Source organism: Falco peregrinus, chromosome 5, assembly GCF_023634155.1.
Source record: "Falco peregrinus isolate bFalPer1 chromosome 5, bFalPer1.pri, whole genome shotgun sequence".
In the NCBI taxonomy this organism is placed as follows: Eukaryota; Metazoa; Chordata; class Aves; order Falconiformes; family Falconidae; genus Falco; species Falco peregrinus.
The window spans coordinates 92,593,412-92,611,915 of record NC_073725.1 but is presented as its reverse complement, the minus strand read 5'-3'; the positions used below and the strand labels follow the sequence as shown (position 1 = coordinate 92,611,915).

Below are 18,504 nucleotides of genomic sequence, written 5' to 3'. Positions count from 1 at the left end.
ATTGTTACACTGAAGCTGAACTAAACACATCTATGCTAAAATTTGATTCTTTAGATGGTCTGTGAGAGGAGCAGACAGCTGGACTCCTTGAAGCACTCTTCTAACGATGCAGAAAGTCGTGTTGCTTCCATGTAGGCAGATACGTTCAAGTAGTAAATTCAAGAAGTCTTCCGTGGCCCTGTTGGGAAGCTTCGTGTTTTAAACACTGTGCGTTAGCAGAGCGGTTTCTCTGGAAACCGGTGGGAGCATTAACTACATAACTTCCTCCTGATGAGAGTGAGTGACCGTAAGCCTTGTGCTTGGTGGGGAACAACTTTGAGCAGTTGGTCTGTCAAACTATCATTTTCGATTACAGCTTTGCTTTAGATGCTGGAAGCATTTGTTGGTCTTAATTGTTTTTCTGTCTGAAAAGACCTATTGGGTAGAAGCTCATAACCATATTATTAAACAAAACGAAGCAAATACATGAGCAGAGAAAGAACAAGCTGTTGTGTGTGAAACGTAAAGCTAAACTTGCTCTCACAAGAATCTTTGTGAAGTAAACTGATAAGTAACAATTGTATAGAAGCAGACTCGGGATGGGAAAGGGTGGTTCGGTCTTCTCAACAATGAGGAATTTTCCTCATTTTGTAGTCAGTAAATGAATCCTCTTCTTGGTGTGAATAATATTTCTGGTGCGTAAAGGGGAAAAACATGAAAAAGATGCGTGAATTCTATAGATTGAGGAAAGGAACTGAAAAAGCACTGTCAGGCTGTTGTGTTGGAACAGGCTAGGGGATTTTAACTGGAGTCAGCGTACAGAAGTCTTGATGGGCCACTGAGTTGTGAATTTATTTATCCCTCCCTCTGCCCCCCTTATTTATTTGTTCTATTGCTTCTGTTGCAACAAATGGAAAACAAAGAGCAAGATCTGACTTCTGAAATAGATGAGCAGACATCTATGCTTTTATTTTCACCCTGTATCTTGTACTTTCAGTGTGTGCTAAGTCTTTAAATACTTTTTCCTACCCTTTGTAGGAGTTTTTTCATGTTGTTTCTGTTTAATCTCTGCATAACGAGTCATGCGCTTCACCGTTTAGTGGGACAGAACGCAGGTCAGCCCTTGGTTCGGGCAGTGACCTAGGTGGTGCCCCAGGCAGGTACTGGTGATGCTGCTTGGGTTTCTGGGGCGCCTCAGGGATGCGCCTCTCCTCTACCTCCCCCAGCTGTGGGTTTCTTACTGACTTTTCTGTTCTTCTGCCTTGCCCTTGAGGGTTTTGGTTTCACCAGTACTGCCTGAGCCTATCTGCAGTTCCGTATCTCCAACCGGGCAGGGGCGGTCTGTCAGCATTTCTGTTTATGCCGCGCTCCGGACGCTCCCGCCGCCCAGGGCTGACCCTCGCTGCTCACCCGCCCCGGGACCCTGCGGCCCTCCCCCGCCTCCCGGGCCCGGGGCGCGGCGGGGCTGCCCGGCCCCTCACACCCGCAGGCGCGGAGGGCGGCGGGCCCGGCCCTCGCAGGGGGGTACCGTCACGCCGCCCGCGGGGTAAGCGGGCCCCCGCCGTGCCGGCTGCAGCACCGCGCGCTCCCTTGCGTGGGGGTCTGTGTGGAACCCCCCGTGTCTCGTTGCAGGCCCCGGCCCGGAAGCGGCGTCTCTCCTCCGCGTCACCCGGCACCCCGGGCCCGGCCCTTGAGCGCCGCCGCCGCGCGCGCAGTGACGGCCGCTGGTCCCGCCCCCGCACGAGTTCGGCCAATAGGCGCAGGGCGGGGGCGGGCGCTGTGCCCGTGTTTCCTTTCCGCTGTTAAAGGAGCCGCATCGCGTCGGAGCACGGCGGGGGCTGCGGAGCGGACGGGGGGAGCGGGCGGCCCCTTTAAACTATGCGCGCGGCGCGCGGGCGACCATGCAATGGCGGTCGCTGGTGCTGGGGCTGCTGCTGCTGAGGCTGGGGCTGCAGGCGCTGCTGGCGCTGCTGCCCGCGCTGGCGCCCGGCCTCTGCCTGCGCCGCCGCTTCCCCTTCCCCTTTCCGCCGCCGCCCGGCCCCGGCTCCTCGCACTGGGGCTCGCTGCTGCGGCGGGGCGGCGGCGGCGGGGCGGCGGGGGGCGACGAGTACGAGCGGCGCTACAGCGGCGCCTTCCCGCCGCAGCTGCGGGCCCGGCTGCGGGACGCTGCCCGCGGCATGTTCGTCTTCGGCTACGACAGCTACATGCAGCACGCCTTCCCGCGGGACGAGCTCGACCCCCTCCACTGCCGCGGGCGCGGCCCCGACCGCCACGACCCGTGAGTCACCGCCGGCGGGACTCGGGGCCTGGGGCCTGAGGCCGGGGTCTGGGCGCAGGGCCGGGTCTGGCTCTGGGCCCGGCTCTGGGCCAGGACCCATCGGGCCCTGACGTTCGGTTCTTCTCTTCCAGCTCCAACCTCAACATCAACGACGTGCTGGGAAACTACTCGCTGACGCTGATCGATGCGCTGGACACGTTGGCGGTGAGTCCTCGAGGGCGGTGGTGCTACCACACGGTTTAGTTTGGTTTAGCTCTGCAGCTGTATTGTTTGTTTAAGTATAATCGCTGTAGAGAGATTGCTAACTGACCTTAGGGGGATAATTTTATATCAAGAGGGAAGGAGTCGTCTAAAACTCAAGAGTCACAGAGGAGACCATACGGTACCCGAGGACACTGTTGGATAGGTAACCAATGAAGCAAACTACGACTCTCTGTGTAAGGGAAGTAATTGAGGTTCGATGTTCGATCAGCTGTAACTACATACAGTCGACTATTGTTTGAGACCCCCTAGAAGACTCTGAAACACACCTGTAAGGAACACGCACAACATTTAATTAACGTAGTATTGCCTACTGAATGAATATGTAGGATTTTTCAGAGAAATGGAACGCATAAACCTATGTGTGGACTATATAATTTTGCTTGAATGAAACATGCGCATGAGGTGGAGTGATTTCCCGTGCATCCAGCACTGCGATAACGGAATGCCTGCTTCTTAATGCTACGTTGGTGTTAAGGAGTTTTCTTATTCCTGATTTTGATGACTGAGGGGCACCTCCAAAACCTGCCCTGAGGTACTTGGCATATCTTAGCTGAGCTTCCCAGGTGGTGGTCCTGCAAGGAGGACTTCCATTTGTCCAGCTGCTGAGGCTGTGCTTTGCTGTATGGGAAGGCTCCGGAGTTGCTGCGTTGTCCCGTTAAATTTAATTAGGAGGGAACTTCAGGAGGTTTGTGTCAGCAGTTGGTAATTGTGTAAGTTAGTTTAAAGGCACATTAATGTAGCAGGGGTGTATTGTCAGAGAGTAATTCCTCAGCTAATTAAACTCTGAAGGCAGTGCCTTAGCAGGATATGGACATAAATGTCTGAAAGGCTGAAGTCAGTTGGTGACAGGCTTTGAGAGATGAGAAACCCCAGATGCTCTTGAACGTGTAAGAGTCTTGCATGCTCTGTTCTGTTAGTCTAGCCATTATTAGTGAAACGGACGCCTGTTGCAATTCACTGGATGAGTTCTTCCCCTGTGGGAAACTGGGAGTCAAATTTCACTCTCAGGCACAGAGCGTTATTTAGAAGGGCTGTGAAATGGCAGGTCTCAGTTGTGGGATGGCTGGATTGAGGTGGGAGCATGGCTATGAGCTGTCATCTCGACAGCAGGTAGTGTGCTGGAAAGAGTTAGAGGGGAAATGAAGATGTAGTGCAGCATGAATTTTTTATTCAAACTTCTTTTGAAGATGGGTCTTGCTGGGTTCATCTGCCCTGGTACCGAACAACATTGGTACTGTCTCTTGCTTTGAGGTTGAACTTTTAACTCTGGTAGATGTGCTTTTTTGAATCAGCTCCAGATCTAGAAAAAAAAAAAAATGGTGGAGCCATAGAGGAGGTGTACTTGGTAGAGAAACTTGGTGAGAAGTTGAAGAAAGGTGGCAACAGAAAGTTTCAAATTGGAGGGAGTTACTCCACATTACCAGTGCTGTTCAGTCTTTGCCTGTTAGTATTGTTAATGCAAACGGTGCTGATGTTTCCATGCTGAGCTGCTGATAGAGATCAATTCTTAACATGGAGGGCAGGCAAGATGGCATCATGAGGAACCAGTTGAAATTGTAATGAACTTCAGCAATATGAAGTAAAAGGTCTCATAGTTTGTGAGAGTTTATTGAATCCTTCACTTCTGAGGAGAAGATGGTGCTGGGTGTATACTGGTTCAACAGCTAGCCATGTTAAACGTGCAGGGAAGGGCCAGAGTGCTTGGAGATGTATTGGCAGAGATTTCCAGAAGTGACAGGAAATTTTGGAGATGTTCCCCAAGTCTCAGGTGAGATCTCTTTAAGGTTACTGCCATTGCTGGTGTTCAGGAAGGGTGAATTTGAACTGGGGTGTGCATGGGTTGCTGAGAGACATGTCAGCAGGAGAGTTCGTATTATTCAAGGTGACTGTAAGAGCTCTGATTGTTTTGCTTGGCAGAGAGGGGCTGGCCAACACATAAATCTGTATGAAGAGCAGTGAAAGGAAGGAGGGGAAAAATCTGTGAAGCTGATTCTTGCCTGTAAAATAAACCATTACATGCATTTCTGATAAAATTTGAAGATAGTGTGAGAAGCAACTCATTTTTATGTTAGTAGTACCAGTAATATGGTATCATGGAGAAAAGAGCCCCTTCCTTGAACTCCTTATGCATATTTAGAGACCCCCTTAGGTTTCATTAGTCTCATCTTTGCAGTCAGGGCAGATTGTTGGCCTTTCAGAGTGCCAGAGCTCGTTGATGCACTGGATCTGCGGCGTGTTTCTTTTTTGTGCAGAAGGTGGTGTGTGCAAGGGCTGTACGTGTGCTTTGGGTTGTAAAAGCTTTCCCATTGCTGCAATGGAATTGCAGCTCTGCGGTGAGGAGGTCTCAGCTGTTCAACTGAACACGGCAGTAATGAACAAAACCGAAAGCAGGAAGTGAGGAAAATGTTGGTTTTAACCGAAACAACAGCGGGGGATCTGTGCTATATGGCTGATGGTGTGTTGGCTGAACAGTTGCCCTCCTGTACTCATTCACCAATGGCTCAGTGTCTTGTCCATACCTTTTGGGGCAGTACATAATTTTTTCTTGCTCAAATATACAACTTCTGGTAGAGTCTCTTGTGGTTTAGAGGCTGCCGCATGGAGAAAGCATATTTCGCTTTTCATCTGCTCAGATCAAGCATATGAATGCTTTTTTTTTCCTTTTGTGTCTGGGTAATAGAAAGAGCAGGCTGGTTGGCACATGGTGCTTTGGTGGTTAAAGAGCTAGGCAGGTTCCGTGTACACTCAGCCTTATAGTTAACGTATGCAAGTGGGAACTTGTTTTTTTCCTTCCACACTCCTGCTTCCTTGTAGCTGGGGCTGAGTTTATGTCTGTCTCTGGATATAATGGAAGCAAACTGCTAAGGTATACCTATAGAAAACTGGCTTGAGGGAGCTCCTGGGCATGGCATGCAGCGTTGAGTCAAAAGCCCGAAAGGCTGGACTTCCCTAGTCAAATAAATGTCATGGTTTTGCAAGTTGTGTTGCCTTTAAAGATGAACTTAACTCTGAAACTGATAGCTTAAGTAGTTAAAACTCTCAGTGTGCTAGATCTTAAGAGTTTTTAGACTCCTGCTCTAAGAGATCACCCACAAGGCTGATGCTAGGGTGCAAGAATACCTGCGTGCCTAGATTAGTGAAACAGATAAAATACATCTTCGGGGATTTCCCTGTTTTAATGTACTTTTTGTAAAGCTCACTTTTACATGTCAGTAGGACGGGTAACCTTCTGGAAAGCCTTTTTAGCAGGAGCTTGGAGTACTGTGTTCTGTATCTTGTTAGTGTGACTGTTGGTTTAAAGTGTGAACTTGCAGTTTTCTTCCCCAACCCTCTTCTGCAGCAACAATTAGACAAAATAGCTTTCTTTTTATGTGAAAGGTAATGGGAAACTCCTCAGAATTCCAGAAAGCAGTGAAGTTGGTGATTGACACGGTTTCATTTGATAAAGATTCGACGGTCCAAGTTTTTGAGGCAACAATCAGGTATGTCACTCTTAAAGTTTCTGTCCTTAAAAACAGTAACAAGGTTAAACACTTGGTGTCCATATGCAGGAGAACCAAAGTCAAGTCACTGATAAGCATGTCTTTGGTAGGCTTTATTCTGTAGTTGTTCTTTAAGTAAACTGTTTTTTAACCTTTTCTGAAAATATTCCATGGTTTTATAATTAAAACTATTTTAATGAGTCACATGTGACTTGGAGCAGTGATACAGTGGTAGTTGCAAGTGTGTTTGGCTTGCAGACTGCTACTTCTTTTGTTGTTGCTCTTGCAGCAGAGGCTCAGATCTGTGCACAGCAAACAACCCTGCTGATGGGTTTTCCCAGTTTGATTTTCTTTGGTGGACCTTCTGCTTACTTTCACTTTTGTTTTGAAAAACAGGCCTATTTGTCTTGGAGATGAGTTTAAGAGACTGGTCTGAGTTTAAATGGCTTCGTTTTCAGAATGCCTTAAACTGTGCTGCCTAAACAATTGCTGCCTAACTTGGCTAGGCTTTCTTTTTTCTGAATACTAAGTTTATATGACAACCTTTACAGCAATCTGCAGGGTCAAGGAGGTCTTCACTCATAAATAGACTTGGTGTGTTGTAAGGAGCTACTGGGTTAGGTAAATTTTGCAGAACAGGATTTTGTGATTCCTGTGGCTGACAAGCAACATGACTTCTAGACATTTTGACTACTGGAGGGGGAAAAAAAGATCCCTTTCTGTAGTGCCTGTAAGGTGCACAAAGTAATACTTTTGTTAAACATGGTACTGGTAAGGGTTTAGCTGAAGAACTATGTTCAGGTCAGGTTTAAAAACTGAAGATCTTTTCCTTTTCCCGTAGGGTTTTGGGAAGCCTGCTTTCTGCCCACATAATAATTACAGATACCAAACAGCCTTTTGGTGATATGACCATTAAGGATTATGACAATGAACTGTTGCATATGGCTCATGACCTAGCAGTGAGACTACTTCCAGCCTTTGAGAACACCAAAACTGGAATTCCGTATCCTCGGGTAAGTGAGCACACCTGCACAGTGGGGAAATAATCTAGAAGTAGTAATTCACCTGTCCTACAACTCAGATTCTGTGCCCTGGGTGTGCCTTTATATGTGCACTTGGGGGGTACTGAACCTGCTCTAAGTTACATTAAGATGGCATGGTGGGGAAACTGCACTGAGTTATGGTGACATGGACGATGTAGAAGTTGCTCCTTATGTCTAGTAAATGTTTTCTTCAGGCTGTTTTTTCGATCTGTATATATTGTTCTGCACGGGTCAGTAGTCATATGTTCCTGTACTGTTTGGCTGGAACGTGCTCTACCCTGTGCTTTCTTCCTATATATCATGCAGCAGCGAACAATGTTGTCATTAAGAAGATTAACAGGAAATACTGTAAAGGCAAATAGCCTAGGAAAGTGACTTTATTGGTGACTTGGTACTAAGATGATTGTGATAAAATAAAACTTATATTTGTCATACTGGGCTTGGGATTTGTAATTTTCTTGAATACTGCTCAGGGGGTGCTCAAGAGTACTGTGGTATTCTTGAATGCGGTGTCTGCTCACTTTAAGCAGATGCAGTTCACAGGGAGAAGTATGTCAGTTTCAGTGGAACAACTCTAAAATGTAAAACTAATTAGCGCTTGCCTGACTACTTATAATTTCTGGGGACACCAGCACTGCTTTTCCTCCGGACCTGTCAAGCTTTAGAAACATGAACTTTCACTTCTGTTCAGAGTCTGGTGAAGCAGTTGAGGGTGGTGTAACTTCCCTTTGGTGTTTTTTTCGATGGGGAAGTTGAGCTTTTACTGAGGAAATCCTTGGTTTCAAGAGCACTAAATGAGGGGAAGCAGTACTTGCATCACCCTTGGAAGAACCTGCATGTTTAGTAGAAATGATGTAGCAGACTGAAATTTGGAAGGATTAGTGTGTATAAGAGTAGCAAAATAAGGATTGCCTGTCTTGAGTGTGATGTTATAAAGTTAGAAGATGAACTTCAGGAATTATTCAGGAAAGCTTTTTGACCAGGAAGTGATATGCTGCCTTTCCAAATACACATGCATTGCGTGCGACGTATTGCAGAATTAATTTATAATTTTATAATTTATTACAATTGTTTTATTATTCATAATTACTATTAATAATAATCAAAAGGCTTTATAATAAACGTAAGACTGCAGATGAGAGCACAACTATATGAGGTGCAACCTGCCTTCTGGCTGTTAGGACTCTCTTTGCTTCACAGGTCAATCTGAAGAAGGGGGTGCCTCCAGACAGCAATAATGAAACTTGTACTGCGGGAGCTGGTTCCTTGCTGGTGGAGTTTGGTATCCTCAGCAGGCTGCTTGGCGATTCCACGTTTGAATGGGTGGCCAGGAGAGCTGTCAAAGCGCTCTGGAGTCTCAGGAGCAATAACACTGGACTGCTAGGTAATTCCTCTGAGGTGATTCTATATTGACTGGCTCCATGTTTTAACCTACCTCAGTCTCCTGTAGCAGAATGCCGTCATGCTGCAGGTTTCTTAAACTATCGATCTGCTTCCTCTGTAGCTGTTAAGGCACGCTCTCCTTGTGTACTCGTGGTTTGTGTTGACCAAATGGCATTTTGTCATTTCATAAGAAAAATGAAGTATCTGAATGACTACCTGGGGCACCGGTTTCCATAACAAATTTTTCATGTAACTGGGAAATGAAACCGAAGTTCTTGCATTTGTATCCCCATTAATATAATTTAGATTGGCAGATGACTAAAGGTATTTAAAACAACTGCATGCATTTGCTAGTTCCTTGAATGAATGCACTGTAACGCTCTATTTTGATAGTAATCTCTGATCATTCTTCCTTAAGACTTTTTGAAGATATCATGTTTCTAAGTCCTGGTTCTTGAATACTTTTTCTGATGTACTTGGCAACTTCAGCCTAAACTTTTTGTCTGTTCTGAAAGGAAATGTTGTGAATATTCAAACTGGTCATTGGGTTGGAAAGCAAAGTGGATTGGGAGCAGGATCAGATTCATTCTATGAATACCTTCTGAAATCTTACATCCTCTTTGGAGAAAAGGAAGACTTGGAGATGTTCAATGATGCTTATCAAAACATTCAGAACCACTTAAGAAGAGGGTATGTTATTTCATATGAGTATCAGTTCCTTAAGAAATGAGTACTCCAGCAAGATATGAGAGATTGTGTAGTGTTTTGTGTCACGCTCTGGAACATCTGTGTTCTCTTTTTCTTCAAAAACCAAAATCTTATTTCCATGGTATTCACCGTGGAAATAATTTTTAACGTTCCTTTCACTGCTTAGTCAACTGATCTGTACAGCATTATTGGTGCAAAGAAGTTAACCTGGTTACTGTCCAAGTTAGTAAATGTGAGGCTGAGAGAAGGCTGTAGAACTGCAAAGGAAATATATTAAACTGGCTGGTTTAGTACCACTTAAGCTTATCCTGCATGACTTTTTGGTAGAGATTCTGTTGACGTAACTTTAGAATACGATGCCACATACCTTTAAGAATTTTTGGTGAGCATGACTGATATTTTGGTTGTTTTCAAAATGGCTTTGAGCCTAGCATGACAATCTGTGGCTCATTCTATTTGCTGGTAGCAGTGCTGTGAAATGACTCATACATTGTATTCTTTTGAACCAGTGAATATTTACACGTGTTTATTGTTGCTCGGCAGTCGAGAAGCTTGCAATGAAGGTGAAGGTGACCCTCCTTTGTACGTTAATGTAAACATGTTCACAGGCCAGCTGATGAACACATGGATTGACTCTTTGCAAGCCTTTTTTCCTGGACTACAGGTAAACTTTCGTTCTGCTAAAGCCTAAATGACACAGTAGAGGGTTGTCAGGCTTGTTCTAATCCTAGGCTCTGAATGAGTCCAAGCATCTTTGCCCAGATGAGCTGCAGCCTGTGGGTTTACACCTGGTTCAGCTTTCTCATCAGCATAACAATATTGGAAGGCCTGGCCTGCTCTCTACTAGATTTGAGATACTTTCAACTTTTCTCATTTAACCTCAGCGTTTGTATACCATGCTGTGAGGCTGAGCTCCGCTAAAGCTTTTAATGCGAAGGATTTAATACATTAGCTTTTTTTTGCGGGGGTTGTTTTGGGTTTTTTTGTGTCTCTGTGAGGGGAGTGTTTTATTGTATAGCATGTTCTTATACAGAGTGGAAAGCAATTTGCTGGCTTGCAGTATTGAGCGTGCATGTTTATGGCTGTTGTTACGCCTAGGTATTGATAGGAGATGTGGAAGATGCTATTTGTCTCCATGCTTTTTATTATGCCATATGGAAACGATACGGAGCTCTCCCAGAAAGATACAACTGGCAATTGCAAGCACCAGATGTTCCCTTTTACCCACTGAGGCCAGAGTTGGTGGAATCGACATATCTTCTTTATCAGGTACTTGACTTCTCTGAGCTTACAGCTTGTGTTTCGGCAAAAATGGTTTTGTTCAGAAAGTCACTTTTTCTACCCCTAGCCTCTGGCCTGCTAAAACTTGGTAGCTGTGAATCTGCCTGTTCTTACATAGAGGTCTCTTGTTTAGTCACTGGATTGTGATGCATTGTACTTGTTCTGTTGTTTGCTTAAAAAAATAGGCTTTTGAATAAGATAAACAAAAATGCGACTGAACAACCTTTTGAAAAAAAGCTGGCAGATTTTTACAGGGTGGAGAGTTTTGACTTCTTAATAGAAGCCATTGAAATAAGTCTAATAGCATTCCTTGCTATATTTTCTAGGCACAGGGTCCAACAGGCAGAAGATACAGTAAACCAAAATAACTTCCTGGCTGCAAGAAAGCTGTCAGAGTTTTGAATTTACTACAAGTTTTATTAGGATTTGCACTAAAGCAAATGTGAGGAGCTTGCACAGAGTAATCTAAGTCATGTTCCTATAAAGATAAGTTTACCGTAATACACAAAAATCTGATGCTGCTCGGCCTTTGTTGTGTTATTTTTACAAGATTTCAAAATTGCTGACTTTAACCCTTGTCTGTCTGTCTGTCTTAGGCAACAAAGAACCCATTTTACCTTCATGTTGGAATGGATATTCTGCAGAGTTTGGAAAAATACACAAAAGCAAAGTCAGTCTTCAACATTCTTTGTCTTTTTTCACTGCTACATGTGTATATTTTATAAGTATTATATAGAATCTAATCTACCAAATGTAGGTAAACCAGAAAACCAAACCTTCTATGAAAGCCACAAATGATGATCTATTTATTGAGCAATTACTGCTTTTCCATCTCAAAATGAAATTATAGTTAGTGACAGCTTCATGCCTTCAGAATTTTATAATTACCTTTCAAAATGCATTCTTGATGATCAGTTGCTAAAAATTGGTACAATTAATAGATTGGGTTTTTTATAATGGATCCTGCAAGAATATTTCTAACATCGTGAGCCCATGGTGTTAAACTAAACTGGAGGGATGGCCTCTAAGATAGATGCTGTTGCACATGAGCTTTCATCTGAAGACAGTGACAGGGAATCCTGACTGTAATACTGGGTATCTGAACTTCTTGCAAGACTCAGAGGGAAGATAGCAAATTTTTCTTCAACTCTTGGTATTTACTGATTTTGTAGACAGGTCTATACTAACTGTAGGACAGTACCAAACAGCACCATTCTGCAGTTAAGTAGGATTCAGATGTTGTGTAGAGGATCGACGGAAAGAATTACAAGTGCACTGTGTGACAGCTTGCAGCTTTGTCATTTGATAAAGTGTTGGCGGGAGGGAGGAGTAGGTAGCTGGGGAAGAAACCTCTGCATGAGACCAGGCTTCCAGACCTAGGTTTCTTATGTGTCAGTATGGGGAAATTACCTGTTTTGTGCGGTAATTTCATTGAAGCCAATAATTCAATTGAACCAAAAAATTGAAGACTCTTCATAAATCTGTATGATGGAATAGATGAACTACAGGGTCAATGATTACAGTCTCATTGGAATACCAGAAACCAAGAATCAATATTCAGTTGTAGAAGAGACTTGTTTCATTTTAACTTCACCCTTAGTGACAGTTGGAATTGCCTGAAGTTAGGGAATATCTAGGGAGCACTTTGAGATCAGAATGCATGGAAACTAAATGCAAATTAATCTTAAATCTTGCAGGTGTGGCTATGCCACATTACACCATGTTGTAGAGAAGACAAAGGAAGATCGAATGGAGAGCTTTTTTCTCAGTGAAACATGTAAATATCTGTACCTGGTATGTATATGTTCTTCATTTCAAAGATACTGTCTTGCATGCTCTGTGCACAGACATGGCACAGCAAGGAGGCAGGACAGTATCAATTAGAAACTCTGCTGGGCTCTGGGTAAGAGAGGGGTTTAGGTACTGGAGTGTTGAGCAGTGCACTTTTCTTTCTTTGACCCCACTGCAATCTTGGAGAGTTGGGCAGCTGCCTAAGCGTGAGAGCTGGCAGCTCTTTTGAGGGGAGGCTAGAAAGGAGAGGCGGGAGCAAGACTGAAGGAACTGCTGTGCAGCTCTGAGCTAAATGGCTGCTTGCAGCCAATTTACCTGCCTCGCAGCAGCCTCCGATTTCTCCCCATCAGGCTTTGGCAGTCACAGGAGAAAGCATTTGAGCCAACCTTGCTTAAGCTACTGTTCTCAATCTCTTTTAGCGTAGAAAAACAAACAAATCAGTGACTGAATGGGAACAGTGTGTGCCAGCCTAGAAATGCCTGCATAGTGCAGCTTAGAAAAATAAGGGCAGTTTAAGTTATGTCAGAAGTTTTTCTTTCGCTCTCCCCTTTTAATGGCTGAAATACATCCCTTGCTTTAAAACTATTTATTTCCATTTGCGCTAACAGTAGTTACCCATTTAGCGCTAAAAGGTAGCTTTTTGTGGGATCCTTCAAATGCATGAGTGTGTGCTTTTAAACTTACTGTTGATGGCACATAAAGAATGTTGCATGCATGCTACAGCTGTCTCTCCTGTCTCTTGTTTAGTTGTTTGATGAAGAGAATCCAGTGCATAAATCTGGAAATAAGTATATGTTTACTACTGAGGGGCATATTGTATCTGTGGATGAACGTTTTCGTAACTCACTGTGGCAAGACATCCTCTCTGGAGAAGAGAACAGCGCAGAAAAAATTAAACCTAACGAATTAAAGGCAGTCAACTTCAGCTCTAATGTAAGGAATACATAGACTGTGCTTGGTTGTGTTGCTGGAGAAGTGATGTATGTTGGACTGGGTTAGGCAGTAGAAAAAGCCATTTGGAAGTGTTACTTTAGAGCTCTGTAGTGTTTCCCTTAGAAATGTCAAATATCTCTGAAGTTCCCTTGTGAAAAACGTGTTCAGTAATGGAATGAGTGGATTAGGGTAATGTGAGAATGATTATGTTGAAGGTGAAACCTGTCCCCTTTTTAAGTATTTTGCAGCAATTTGTTTGTTGTTAATTTATTTCCAACTGTTTTTCCCGTCCCCTTTTCTTTGCCCTTAAAGTTTTCCAATGATGCTGTGATGGTGAAAAACAGTTCATTTAAAGAAAGCTTTTTTTCCTCAGGATGGTTTTGAGGCATGTAACAGTGACCTTTTTTAGCTAGACATCAACTGAGTACAGACCTGTGGATCCAGTGCCTGTCACCAACCAAAATAGATAACATTTTTAATACAGAACAATTTTTAAAAATGTTTGCTAGTAGGTTCTAGCATGGTTCCTTTCCTCCTTCCCCCGGTCCTCCAGAAAAAGAGCATTATTTTAAACATTCACAGTTGTCATAGCGAAGGAAGTCTCGGTTGAGTAACAAGCTGCAGTAGTTTGGTGTGTATTTTGGAAGCTTGCAGACTGCACTAAGGAAACACTTGCTCGTTTTTTATGTGGTTTGTGCTGTAAGTTTGCAAAGAGTGAGGGAAAGTAGGGACCAAAAGTGCTATTGGGTACAATTTTCTGTACCTGGAGGAAATCTATGTTTACAGATGCTGAAGTGATTACAGAGGGTATGGGATTGCCTGGGTTTGTATTCGAGTTCTTAAAAATATTCTCCTTCTGTTAACAGTGTAACAGAGTTCCTGATGAGAGGAGATACTTGCTGCCATTGAAGAGTAACTACATGAGACAGATTGATCGAATGGTGGGATTAATCTGAATGGTTCTTCAGAGTAACTTTTGTCTTATGTCAGAGGAGCATGGGATTCAGCTGTAGACATTCCTCTCCTCTTCAGCTACGTACCTGCATATGCTGAGTCACTTGGGTATTCCCCGTGCTTGTTAGTTTCCAATTATGGATGTAAGGGGAGATCAGGTTCTCTTACTAGTTCAGTCTTCTGCACTGTGGTAATCTCACATGCCACCTGAACAGAGATTTCTTATTTTAAGACTTCCTATGAAAAATGTTGCAAATGAAGGCTTGAATAGACTTAAAAAAAAAAAAATATTGGCATGTGCCACTTAGCTACCTCTTTGTAGCTGCATTACAAACATCCCTTTAGAAAAGGGTCTAGTATTTAATTTGAAATGATCTTGGGATTGGGGAAGGAATGGGAAAGTGCAATTTTCTTAGGCCAAGTTTAATCATTGAATTATTCTGACTAGCAATACTCAACCTTAAGTACTACTCAGGTAGGAACCCACTGGTAATGGGTTTTGCTGAAGCAAAAATCCTCTATCTACAATAGTATCTTGAAAAGATAACTCATGATCATCTAAAAAGCTATCAGTATAGTCATGATATCCCTCATATACACAAATGTATTGAACTGCACAGTTGCAAGAGCCTGTAGCTACAGACACCAGTGATAAAACAAATCAGGTGCCTTTTTATTTTGTAAGGGAATGGGCGGGGAGGGAAGGGGAAATTGCAAAGCCACTCAGCTTTCCAAGCAGCTAACTTGATACAGCTTAGCTGAGCAGAAGTTCCCAAGGTTTTGTTGTTTGCCATATTTCTAGTGCCTTTTCAAGAGAGATGCTGCTAAGAACTGGTGTAACAGTACATGAAGAACAAACTATTTCACATTCCTGACAACATTTATATGTTAGTGCCTTAAGTTTTCTTCACTAGCGGGAAAAACTGAGCTTGCTTGAGAAGATAGATAAAGTATTTCTGATTAGCTGGTTACAAAATAGAGTGGATCCCAGAGTAACTTAAAAAGTAACTTGCATATGAGATGACTTTTCTTTCTCTCTCTCTCTCTTTTAAGATTACTGGGAGAATATCAACTTCTGTGCCCATCCCAAAGAATATTTCTGGCTGAATTTATTCTCTGTGTCAGTGCAGTTAGTATAAGTGGCTGCCTCTATCATCCTGGGGTTGGAGTTAGCAAGAGGTCTGAGCCTACAGTATGCTGACTGTATATGTAGGCAGGGCTGTTGGATGAAAAAACCCTGAGGCTAAAACAACTTCCTTTAACAGCTTTTTTCCAGTGGCTCCCTGTTGCTTACATGCTTTTTACTTTTAACTACAGTTGAAGTAGTTAAATGTTACTGTTGGGTTAACTGTTTTTAAATTAAGGCTTAAATATAAGGGCAAACTTGATCTGCTGTATTTTCATCTTCTTATAACGACATCGGTTTTCATAAACCGTATGTTGCAACTCAAAGCATTTCTAATAAATATGAAGTTAGTGCTGAAGAGGCTATTGTTTGAATCTTTTAGTATACAGATGCATCTCAGGGACTTCATTGTAGAATCTTCTGTTCCACAATAGCTGGATCTTTTATTCAGGAGAAAAAACAAAACAGAAATAACCCTGTCATCTTAGTCTTATTCTGTGTGTTTTAACAGGGGGGAGGGTTGGAAGGAGAGGGAGAAATATGTTAAGATTTCCTGAAACATTGCAATAGAATTGGTTGCCTTGGTGTTTGAGGCAGCTGGCAATTCCAACTCCTGTAGAATTGGCGTTGCAAACCTTTTGAAGCAAAACATAAATTCAAGGTGTTACGATCCAAAGAGGTACTGGACAGGGTTCGAGGATTAGCTTCTTAACCAGTGAATGTTGCCTGGGCATGCAGGTATGCTTCAGTTTGTAAACATGTAAAGAAGTGCAGGAGGATGCGTAAAGGCAGTGCTTTCTGCCAGCTGAGGGAGGCAGGAACCCAAAACGTCTGGGCTTTCCGAAATGCTGCTGCTGTGCCAGATCTTCTAATTGTACCTCTGAAATGAGAAGTGCTTGGTAGTGTGGAAGCAGAGTGCAACATTCCACAACTGGCCATTTAAAGTCATGGCACAGCGGATGCCAGGACGGATGGTGCCCTAGGTGTGTTGGTGGCTGCTTCTGGTAATGGTTTTTCCCTGACTTGCAGTTTAGCTCTCTGAATGCACGTTACATGCCTTGCAGTTGCCTCTCAGTGCTTTGTGCCTTCTGAAGCACCTGAACCCTGGTAAGGGTTCCAGCCAAGTGTTATCTGTTTTGGAGTTTTTCTCAGAGGATTACATGACTATAATGAAGTTGCACAACTGTTGTGCCACCGTGCTTTATCCTTCTTGTGTATTGCCAGAAATGAGTGAAAGGCAGCTGTAGAATGGCAACGGTATAGGCAGGTATCGTGGCCTTTCAGCCCTTAGTGACTCGGACCATTGCTTACAGTGCCAAACAGTATATGGTCAGCTTCTCGTTAGAAACTCCATTGAAGTTTGTGTTGCCAAGGTGATCTGACAGTCATCTTCCCATAGGAATGATTTTTGTCTGCAAGGAGGCTGGTGCTGACTATGTGGTAAAAGACTTTAAGGAGAGCCAATTTTTCTTCCTCTTTGTTTTAAAAATGCTTTGATACATTTTTACTCTGTAATGACAGGGCACATGTTATGCACTAGAATTAAAATTTTTGTATAAGTCGATATCGAATTGAAATTGATAACACTGCTGGAATAACTTGCTGAAACAGACTTTTGTATTTCTTGGTATAATGTGCAATATCAACTTTTCCTAATTAAAAATACAATGTGTGCTTTATTGTTGTTTTTCCATGAAGTATTTAATTTGGGATGGGAAATTTTTAAGAAGACCAAATGCTCTTTCATGAAATGTCCTAAATTTTCAACACTGAGCTTGAATTTTACAAATCTGCATTAAAAAATAGTGTATTTGACCACTTCTATGTGAGTTTTTCTTACAGTGTAGTTGTTGTAAAGCCATCGTGAAGCTTGCAGGTGAAATGCAGGGAAAAGGTGAATTTGAGTTTGTATACCTGATTTTTGCCATTCACTAGACAGGAAAACTTCAGTTTTCAGGGAGCTGGGGTGAGTAGAGGAAAAAACATACCTGAAGTCTGTGTTCAAGCAGATGCGTGGTGCTCATTCAGGTTCTCTGTGACTTGGGCAATCCAAAGATCTCAAGACCTCTGACTTCAACAAGATAACAGAAGTCCCTGATCAGCCCTCTAGCTCTCTCATCGATGTCTGTGGCAGTCTTGTGTGTGAAATCGTCCCCAGCTGTGTGCCACAGAAGAGGGTGGGCTAGGAATTCACTTTTTTTTTTTAACGAGCCAGCCTTAGTTATGAACTGTCGCTGCTAAGAGCATCGCTGTCTGTTACAGCAAATACCATGTTACTCCACTTGCACAGAGGTTAGGTGTACCACTGGGTATTTTGGGGAGGAAGGAAAAGACTGCCTCCACCAGAATTTGACAGTTCTTTGTCTCCAGGGGTAACTTGGCTCTGTCTCTGCCTTAGACCTGGCGAGCTTGGGAACACATAATTGAGGTGTGCAAGAAATAGCCTTCATTTTTTTTTTCCCGGGGGGAAATGAGACTTCTCAACCATATCCTTGCAATAACACACAAAATAAATTAGTGGTTTGGAGAAGGGATTAGTCTCCGGTGAGGGCTTTCTTACCAGCTCCATTTGCCTTGGTTACTAGACATGAGGTAGATGCCTTTTTACATGCACTGGATTTTATCTGGTTAGAACAAGGGATGGCTCCTTACTGCAGGAAAATAAAAAAAAACCCCACACCTCCCAAAGCAAAAAGCCTCTTTCTTCCCCCATCCCCCTTTTGTTTTCCTTGCATAATGTTTTGAGGGGCAGCCTGCGCTCAAGGCAGTGATTTGATGCGGAATGAAGAAATGAAGTGTGGCAGTATCAAGCTGCTGGCCTCGTGAGCGGGTAGCTGAGTCTGCGTAAGTACTGACCTGCCTGCTGGGTTTCCTAATGCCACTGGCTCCAAGTGGGTCCGTGAAGAACCTGGTGCAGGTGGGAATTCTGCAGCAAGAACCTTGCTGGGCCTCTTTGCGGTCTATGCTCACGCTGTGTTTTAAAACTTGAATGTGAAAAAAAGCTATAACTTTAATGTATTTTTTCTGTTCCCCTCCCCCTCCTGGATTTGTTTTATTTTTGATTGACGTTCTCTCTTCTGTTTTCTAGTTTGTAGTCCTGAATCACAGGCTGTTGAGGCTGACAGGATGTTTTCTGTTGTCTGTCTTGATCAAACTCCGAGTTACCAGGAAATGTGTATTGCGCCTTAGTGATTGGGTTTTTGCAGTATTTTTAAAGTTCCTCTGAATTTCTGGGTGATGAGACTTTTGCCCATCTTGTGCTGCTTTTGCTGGGTTCAGACT

General features: G+C 43.4%; 1 protein-coding gene across 1 annotated transcript; it reads left to right on the top strand.

Moving 5' to 3' along the window:
• The first annotated feature begins 1,779 nt into the window (after positions 1–1,779).
• Positions 1,780–17,037, top strand: EDEM1 (ER degradation enhancing alpha-mannosidase like protein 1). The gene is made up of 12 exons (XM_027790613.2): positions 1,780–2,257; positions 2,389–2,461; positions 5,900–6,003; positions 6,845–7,016; positions 8,247–8,430; positions 8,945–9,119; positions 9,681–9,801; positions 10,236–10,406; positions 11,015–11,088; positions 12,116–12,212; positions 12,957–13,142; positions 14,009–17,037. The coding sequence occupies exons 1-12, from the start codon at positions 1,881–1,883 to the stop codon at positions 14,096–14,098; spliced, it is 1,824 nt and encodes a 607-aa protein (XP_027646414.2). The 5' UTR covers positions 1,780–1,880; the 3' UTR covers positions 14,099–17,037.
• Positions 17,038–18,504: the final 1,467 nt, after the last annotated feature.

Coding starts and splice junctions, on each gene's coding strand:
- EDEM1 (XM_027790613.2), top strand. CDS start 1,881: ATGCAATGGCGGTCGCTGGTGCTGGGGCTGCTGCTGCTGAGGCTGGGG. Junction 8,431..8,944: donor CAATAACACTGGACTGCTAG/GTAATTCCTCTG, acceptor CTGTTCTGAAAG/GAAATGTTGTGAATATTCAA. Junction 9,120..9,680: donor CAGAACCACTTAAGAAGAGG/GTATGTTATTTC, acceptor GTTGCTCGGCAG/TCGAGAAGCTTGCAATGAAG.